General features: G+C 56.7%; 1 protein-coding gene across 1 annotated transcript; it reads left to right on the top strand.

Annotated features, from left to right (window-relative positions):
• Nucleotides 1–5373: 5373 nt before the first annotated feature.
• On the top strand, nucleotides 5374–8629 carry ZNF408 (zinc finger protein 408). Its single transcript, XM_075713020.1, has 3 exons — nucleotides 5374–5603; nucleotides 5683–5972; nucleotides 6655–8629. The coding sequence occupies exons 1-3, from the start codon at nucleotides 5374–5376 to the stop codon at nucleotides 8568–8570; spliced, it is 2436 nt and encodes an 811-aa protein (XP_075569135.1). The 3' UTR covers nucleotides 8571–8629.
• The last annotated feature ends 306 nt before the right edge of the window (nucleotides 8630–8935 follow it).

Below are 8935 nucleotides of genomic sequence, written 5' to 3'. Positions count from 1 at the left end.
GACTGCAGGGATTGCTGGGTGAGACACAGAGATCGCAAGTTTACCTCCCCATAGAGGCTCTTCCTCTTCTCACTGGTTTTCCTCAAATCCTCCCTTATCTTTACTTATCCAGAGATCATACTTCCCCTCACCCTTAACACAGGCAGGAACTCCTCCTCCAAGCCAGGAGCACTGACATATGTCAGACATATGTCAGATTCTTTTGTGCCAACTGCTATCAAAAGGCCATCAGGAGCCTGTACCAACCCTCTCAGTGAGTCTCTGCTTGACCACAGCTCTGTCCAGAGTAGTTTCTCCCCTGAAACAGGAGCAGCAGCAAGGCACTGAGGAAGGCGACAGGCTACACCAGCCCCTGCCTGATACACTCACTGTACCAGCTCTGAGCTCGCCCTCCCTCCGAAGGGCTGGCACAAAGCCCAGCTGTTTCCACAGTTGGCCCAGTGCTGGAAGCTTTCCCAGGAATCACCCCCGCCCCCTTCTCCCCATAAGGGAGGGCCAGAGCTCTCAACAGCACTGAAGTGGGTGCTTCAGTGTGCTGGGATCTGAACACAGACGTGAACAGCTTCTTAAAACAGGATTTCGTAGGCTGAGCTAGTGAGACAGGGAGAACAATACACATACAACCTTCAGCTCCTTTCAGCATCACCCAGCAAATCCTTTCTCCTACATGACAGCAAGCAGCAAGGAATCACCTCTTTAACTTAAAGCCATATTGCTAGAATGAGTATTTTTCACCAAGCATGCCATAATACTCAGGAGACCAAGGAATTAAGAGGGTCCAAGAAACAGACAGCTCATTGTGTCTGCTCTTGCTTGCAAATATTTCTCACTCTCACCTGGAGCAGAAGATACGTCAAACCCAGGACTGAGCTAGCACAGCATACAGCATCTCTTAAGGGTACCAGTTCTTAGGGATGACCCCCTTGGAAACAGCTGTTATCCTCTAATGACAATGTCCTGGAAATAAGCAAGGAAACACTGGGAAGGACAAGTATGTAGATCTGGATTGCTCACATCGACCACATGGACAACAGGCAGCAAGCCAAGAGGAACTGTAGCAAAACAAAATGACACCTTGCATCAGCAAGACTCTCTGTAATGCTGTTTCTCAGGCAGGCTTGTGCTTGTTTTGCATTACGAGGAGAGCAAAGGGTTCAAAGATGATCTGAGGAAGCATAACGCCTTTGTGTGGAAAGAATCTATTCAGAGTAAAGTTAGTTTATTTAGCAGAATGGAGGGGGGCAGCAATGTTTTGCATCTTCCAGCCCTAGAGCTTGAATGTTTATATTTATCCAGAGAAGATGATGAAACAGTTACTTGGAGGTGAGCACAGAAGACAAAAACTGTGAGAGACTGAGCATCGGAAGGCATCACATCCATACTTGGGGCAACACTCGTGACCAAGCTCGGGGATGCATTTTGAGAGTACAGGTAATTGGATATTCAGTGTTTGTCCCCTCTCTCTGGATCACTCCATGCTTATTACTTCCTGTCCTCCCTTATCTGCTACTTGGTTTACAACCAATTTTCACCCCTCTGGGGCTCCCAAAGGGCTTGGAGCTATTGCTAAGCAAATTAAGTAAGTTTCCCAAAATATGAAGGAGCAAGACATGTATGGGTAGCGGATAACCAAGACAGCACAGCAAACACACAGGGTGTGACCACTGCAGCCAAGCAGAGACCCAAGCAAAATTATTCCCTGCCCTCCAGTGAGGGCCACGAGAGCTGTCTGACCTCCTCTGATCTCGAAGGGACAAGGAGCAAGAAATCTGGTTCCCTTGCACCATGAGCTCATGCTGAAACCACGCAGCAGCGGAGCCAAGGGACAAGGACTCCCCACCCCTAGCAGCTGCTCTGATTTCTATGGTAACGCCAGGCACCAACTCCTATGAGTCAGCGCGCTTAAAGCATTCCCCACTGCAGCTCCGCAGCCCCACAACCCAGCACCCCACGCTGAGGAAGCATCCACAGCCCGCCAGGGCAGCCCCTCAGCATTCCCAGCTCCCAGGGACTTTCCGGCCCTGGTGGGGACAGAGGACCTACATTCAACTGCTGCCATCCACTGAGATGCCTTTCATGTGAGATTCTTGGGGAGGCCCAGTAGCAACAGTGTCCCCAAAGCGAGGTCCTGAAGCACTTAGAGACCAAATCCAAATCTTCCCACAGAGCAGTGATGGTACTGCCACAGGGCCAGCAAGACACCAAGCATCCTCACTTGTCCCTACACAGATCACGACTTGGCTTCACAGTTAACTTGCAGCACTTGATCAGAGGCAGAAGAGCTGGTTAGTGGACAGCACTGGGGGATTTCCCCTTAGGCATAAAATTAATCCTAGGGTGGCACCATGCGGAAGAAGGAAGTCTCTAGTAGGATCCTTACAGTTCCACGCTGGGAAAAGAGCCCAGTGGATAGTGCTCTTGCCAAAACCTTCCTTACCCCTTTGAAAGGCAGACCAGACTCCCCAGATACCTCCATGTGCTTTTCACAGCCAAGCACAGGCAGGCGGATTCCTTGGCTCTAGGTTAGTGCTCCATGGCAGAAATGTTAATGGAAGGAAGACCCAGAGCAGAAGACCTCTTAGATTTCAGGTCCTTCTTGTGAACCAGACTGTAGCTCCCACAGAGCTCTAGAAGGCTTTTGCAGAATTTTCCCCAGCCCTTTCCCAACAGTGCAAAAGCCAAAAGCATCGGGTCTCACATCGGGTAATCCTAGAACAGTTTAGAGAAATATAATCCTCTAAATGCCTGGGAACTAGCAGGCACTGAGGAGGAGAGACCTGGAGTTAGGATGTAAGAAAATACTTGGAGATCTTAGTATATGGGTGTACATTTTACCTACTGACAGTGCACCTGCATGAGATTTTTCCCTGTGTACTCAAAAATGACCCATAAGCAGGACCTGTCATTGAACAGAAAGTATCAGTATAAGGGTGACACGGTTGTCAAGAAGCAGCATCTCACCAGACATAACACAATTTAAGAACCCCACCTGTTTCAGAGAAATGTCATGACAAGATGCAAGTGACACACCCTGTATAGTTAATCATAAGGTAAGAAAAATGACGTACCTAGATTTAAAAAGTAAAAAGCCTAATCAAACATTTAAAAACTAAAGAATCACACCTGACATCAGAAGCATTTACTAACTGCCAGGCTCTAAAAAGCCAACTGTTTCCATTTTTCCAAGCATTTAAGTATGTTTTCTGCACCTACACTGGTTGACCTGAACACTTGCTGTCTGATAAAAATTTACTTTCTTGATCACATGGATATGTGCTGTAGAATAGCGCATTCTGCTGAAGGAGAGAAACCTCAGCACTTTAAAATACAATTTTCATGCAAATTCTGAGCTGGAGACTCTTTATACAAGATCCCACCAGAATTTACCCAGGGAAGACAGTTCACTTGTATCCTATGAAGTCTTGGTAGCTGCTGTTCATGCAGACTATTTTTTTCTGAAATTCCAGTGTCACTACTTTTCCATCATTTATTTCTAAGCTGCACCTACTCGGCAGTTTCCTTTTCCTGTTTTTCTTCCAGATGTACTACTAATTCAGAAGTAAATCTACACATCAAAATATGTCCATGCATGTAATACCACACCCTGGACCTGTACTTGCACACAATAAAGAATTACAGAAGCCAAGTGGCCTCTTCTTCCCTGCCTGATTAACAAGCAATGCTCAGACCCAAAGGAATCCCAGTTGTGGGGTGACTGTATTATTTTTCTGACTCCGCTGCCATCTGCGCCTCCTCCCAGTTTTGTTTCATTTGCACAAGTGCCGGTTTTTCTGTACACAGGAATCAAGTCCCTGCACTTTGCTACAGTCTTAACATCAAGCACATTGCAAAAAAAAGGAAGCAGTTACTCAGCAGCAGACCTTCAAAGTCCTCACTCACGTGAATGAGCCCTAGGACTGAGACTCACAGAGAAAGTCCAGCCTAAGTCTTCCCTCACATCAAGACTGATGATACCACCGAGAGCATCACTATCCCGGTACTACCCTGAAAGAATCGAAGGGTCAAGAGCCAGACCGGCTTTGTCTGGCACACCATGACCGACTAACTCAGGACAGACACATTATTGCTTGAGGGAAACCCTTTGGCCCTTCATGATTGTAACCACTTTTTAAATGAGCAGCCTTCCTTCCTCAGTCATCTCAAACCCTTTGCCGAAGGCCAGCTCCATGCCCGCTGGAAATCCATCCCAGCTAGCAATCAACCTCCTGTTAGTGTGTCTCTGCAGGGTCAGAGAGCAAAAGCGCAGAGCTCAGCTTCCTCTCTCGGAGCTCTCACACAAAGAACAGAAGCTGCTATCAACGCTCTCACACAAAGTACAGAAGCTGCTATCAGCGCCGTGCGGGATCCACCCATCACACATGGAGCATGTGAGGAAACGGGGGCACGCACAGCCCTACGGGGCCTGCACCTCTCCTCCTCCTCCTCCTCTCCACCGTACGGCTGGTTCTCTCCCGCTCCCTTTAGACTGAGCTCCTGTGACAACCCAGACCCAACTTCAAGATTCCAATAAGAGACTCAAAGATTTGCTGTTTACACTGTTCAAAGAGAACACCAAGTTCCCATGGTACCTGCCAGCCAACGGAGGGACATTCAACAGCCCCTGCTGTCAGGCACCAAAAGGGAAGGGGAGTTACCCGGCCCCCGCCGCAGCACTCCGGCACCGTCTGCTGCAGCCACCGGCCAGGGCCCGCCGGGACGAGCCGGCAGCAAGGGCTCAAGCCCGGCCCGGGCCCCTGCCGCGCTCCAGCAGTCGGTAACACCGCCAACACCAAAGAAATGACTAAAACTCCGCGGCCCCCGAGCCCTTGCTCTCCCCGCCCAGGTGCCGGGCCCGCGGCGCTTTACGGGACGGGCTCTTCCCGCCGCGGGGCGGCCAGCGGGGACCCGGGCTCGGCGCTTCCCGCAGAAGCAGCCGCCTCCCCGCACGGGGCAAGCCCGGCGCTCCGCGGGCTCGGCAACACCCGGGAAAGGGCTCGGGGCTCGGGGCTCGGGGCCCAGCCCCGGCCCGCCCGCTCGGCCCCGGCCCCGCCGCCGGGCCCCTTCCCCGCCCTGCCCCGCCCCGCCCCGGCAGTACCAGGACAACGCCGCCGTGCGCCCGCGGCCCGCCCCGGGCCCCGCTGCCGCCCGAAGGGCCCGGCTGCGTTCCCCGGCACCACACCACGCCCCGGCCCGCCCGCCGCCGGTACCTGCCGCTGCCGCCGCCGCCGCCCGGCCCGCCCGCCTGTCAACCCCCCGCCGGCATCCGCCGCCCGCCGGAAGCGCGGCCCGTCGCCGGGGGAACGCCGCCCCGCCCCGCCCGCCGCCGCCCGCCGTCCGGGCGCGCCCGCCGCCCCCTCGCTCCGTTCCGCCGGCATGGAGCGCCCCGGCCCCGGCGCGTCCCCCGCGGCCGGCGGCCCCGAGGAGCCGCCCGGCGCCGCCTGCCCGGCGCTGCGCAGCCTGCCCCCCGGGCTGGCGCTGGGGCCGTCGCTGTCCCGGGCGCGGGGCACGGGCGTGTGGTGCGTGGGCCGGGCCCTGCCGGCCGGGGCGCTCCTGGGGCGGCCCGGCGGGGCCCGGGAGGAGGCGGCGGGGCCGGGCTGGAGGAGGTGAGTACCGGCGGCGGCGGCGGGGCGGGCGGCGGGGCGGGCGTGCGGCCGTGGCCGACGCTGTGGCCGTGCCTTGCAGCCTGGTGCAGCGGAGCCCGAAGGAGGCGGAGGCCAACGTGGCGCTGGGCTGGGCGGGCGGCCGGCTGCAGCTGCGGGCGCGGCGGCCCATCGCGGCGGGCGCGGAGCTGCTCTACTGGCCCGAGGAGGCCCGCGGGGCCGCGGCGGAGGAGCGGCGGCCGGACGGAGGCGAGGGGATAGCGGCGCCGCGGGAGGCCGGGCCGAGGGGGCGGCCGGCGGGCAGCGCGGAGGCGGCGGTGGTGCGGGGGGACGGGGCCTCTCCCGGCGGGACGGCGGCGGAGCCCCTCGCAGGTAGGTGCCGTGCCGGGGACGCGCGTCCCAGCCCGGGCGAAAGGAGCGGCCTGGCCTCCCCGGGCCTCGGGTGCCGGCGCCTTCAGCTGCCCCCAGCATCTGCGCGCAGGCGTGTTCGCCCCGCAGCCCCTCCGAGATTGCTGTCTGACCCGACCGTGCGCGGCTTTTAAGGGCTACCAGCCGAGGAGGGAGCGTGCCGCCCCGTTTTCATAGAATCATAGAATGATAGAATCATTTAGGTTGGAAAAGACCTTTAAGATCATCCAGTCCAACCATTAACCTACCCTACCAAGTCCACACTAAACCAATCAAGGGTAGACTAGACTAAACCATGTCCCAAAGTGCCACATCTACCCGTTTTTTGAACACTTCCAGGGGTGGTGACTCCACCACCTCTCTGGGTTTCATGCCAGTCATGATGATATCGCCTAGAAGTACTGCCTGTGAAACACTAGAAATGCTGCACGGGTACTGTCTGTGGCGAGAGAACCGAGATTCCCCCCCATCTTCCCCAGTTTAAAAGGAAAAGTCATAAAAGTAATGGTTTTCATGCCAGAGCCCCAGCATTACTCGATAGCAGGGTACCTGTCTCTGAGGTTCATGTTCCCCTGATCCAGCAGCAGTCGTGTCACATAACAACAGCCAGCGTTAATTCACCCGCCACGCTTTTGTGTTTGTGCAGGGGATCCCGATGTCTCCAAGGTGGTAGCTGATGAAACCACAGTCCTTGATGTCCCTACTGAGGTTAGCAGGCCGGCCACCAAACATCTCCACAGGCTGCAAGAAGAGAGAAGCACAACTTCTGAACATGAGCCGTGGCAAGCCAAAGTGCTGAGGACTGAGAATCAGCACCTCGAGACCATCTCCACCATTAAGGCCAATGGCAGGTGCAAGGAAGAATTGGATGAGGGTGTGGGTCCCGGATCTGCAGCAGAAAAAGTGGAGATGGGGCATAAAGAGGCACGTCCAGGAGACCTGGATCTGTTGTCGCTCTCAAGCGGGGTTCGACTCAGTGCTCGCTTGGTTGGAAAACCATGCAAGGTGCATGCTCTGGCCAGCCAGCTCCAGAAGTGCCTGCAGGACTGTAGTGACAGGACAGCTGGGCAGGAATCCCAGCAGCCCCATCCTTCTGAAGGAGAGCGTGTAGAGACTTGTGAGAAAGAGGGCAAAGCTTCCAAAGACTCCAGACTGGCATCCCCAGAGCATGGGGATGAGGGCCCGCTGGAGGGACCTGAGGGGCAGGAGCGGTACATGGAGCTGGTGGAGGGTCATTCTGGCAGCCCAGGCCCCCCACCGAAAGCTCTGCCCCAGAAGGAGATGCTCAAGCGCAGGTACCATTGCGGGGAGTGTGGTAAAGCCTTCCTGCAGCTCTGCCACCTCAAGAAGCACTGCTTTGTTCATGCTGGCCACAAGCCCTTCCTGTGCACGGAGTGTGGCAAGAGCTATAGTTCAGAGGAGAGCTTCAAGGCCCACGTGTTGGCCCACCAGGGTGTGCGGCCTTTCCAGTGCACCCAGTGCGACAAGGCTTACTGCACCAAGCGAGACTTGCAGGAGCACCAGGTCCTGCACACCGGCCAGCGCCCCTTCTCCTGCGAGCAGTGTGGCAAGGCCTTTGCACGCAGGCCCTCTCTCCGCATTCACAGGAAGATCCACCTGGCCACTGGGACTGGCCCAGCCGGTCGCAAAGGATGCCAGTGTGCCATATGTGGACGCCACCTGGCCAACCCCGGCTCCTTGCGCAACCACATGCGCCTGCACACGGGGGAGCGCCCTTACGCCTGTCCCTACTGCGGCAAGGACTTCCGACAGCAGAGCAACCTGCGCGAGCACCTCCGGCTGCACACGGGCGAGAAGCCCTACAAGTGCCGCTTCTGCGGCGACGCCTTCCCCAAGCTGCCGGAGCTGCGGCGCCATCTCATCTCCCACACGGGTGAGGCCCACCTGTGTACCGTGTGCGGCAAGGCGCTGCGGGACCCCCACACGCTGCGTGCCCACGAGCGCTTGCACACAGGCGAGCGCCCTTTCCGCTGTGAGAGGTGCGGCAAGTCCTACACCCTGGCCACAAAGCTGCGGCGCCACCAGAAATCCCACCTGGCTGACAAGCCCTACAAATGCGAGCTCTGCGGCATGGGCTACAGCCTTCCCCAGAGCCTTGCGCGCCATGTGCTCACCCACAAGGCAGAAAAGGACCCTGAGGAGCTCGCCACTGTAGTGGCCTCGCTTGATGTGGACCTACCCCAGGCAGCAAGGAAAAGGCCTCAGAGGAAGGGCCACCAGGAGGAGATTGTGGCAGAGCCCACCTTGCTCATGGTGGAGGTGCCGGGGCCAGCAAATGAGGCTGAGCAGCTGGTCACAGCCAGCGGTCACTGCATTGCTACTTACCAGTCTCGAGGCAGCCCCCCAGATCCTGGGGCACAGGGGAGGCCTGCTGGGGATTTGCCATCAGCAAAGGACATCATTGAAATCGCCATCTCGGAGCATGAGGACAAATGCATTATAGTGCAGGACGAGGGCTCACCAAGCGATGTGGTCATCATCCAGGAGGGGGTGGGCTTCGGAACAGTGGCAGAAGTGGTGGAGGTCGAGACTGGGACCTGACTACCTCAGCCTGCCCTGGCTGATCTTCTTCTGTACTTATTAAAAGGGGGTAAAAAAACCAACAGATAACCTAGCACTCTTGTCTCTCTGTGGCAGCAAGGCCCTGTGACTCAGCCCCAGGCAGAATTAGCAGTCTTGGAGGTAACTGCCTGTGTAGACCTGGGTCTTTTCAGTGGTTGCCCCTTGGAGCTATGAGCCTACACATGCCGCATGCTGGGCCTGGAGCAGGGAAGGCATTGGCTGTTGATGGGAACAGCTTCTTAGAGAAGACACCTACAGCGTTAATGAGCAGTGCTTCTGCTCTGCCTCTGTTACGTTATTAGTGGGTGACAGTGCGCCATGGGGAGCAGGAAAAGTCTCAAAGC

The sequence above is a fragment of the Pelecanus crispus genome, chromosome 6 (assembly GCF_030463565.1).
Source record: "Pelecanus crispus isolate bPelCri1 chromosome 6, bPelCri1.pri, whole genome shotgun sequence".
NCBI classification, from domain to species: domain Eukaryota; kingdom Metazoa; phylum Chordata; class Aves; order Pelecaniformes; family Pelecanidae; genus Pelecanus; species Pelecanus crispus.
The sequence above is the reverse complement of the archived record's forward strand: the minus strand, read 5'-3'. Positions and strand labels throughout refer to the sequence as shown.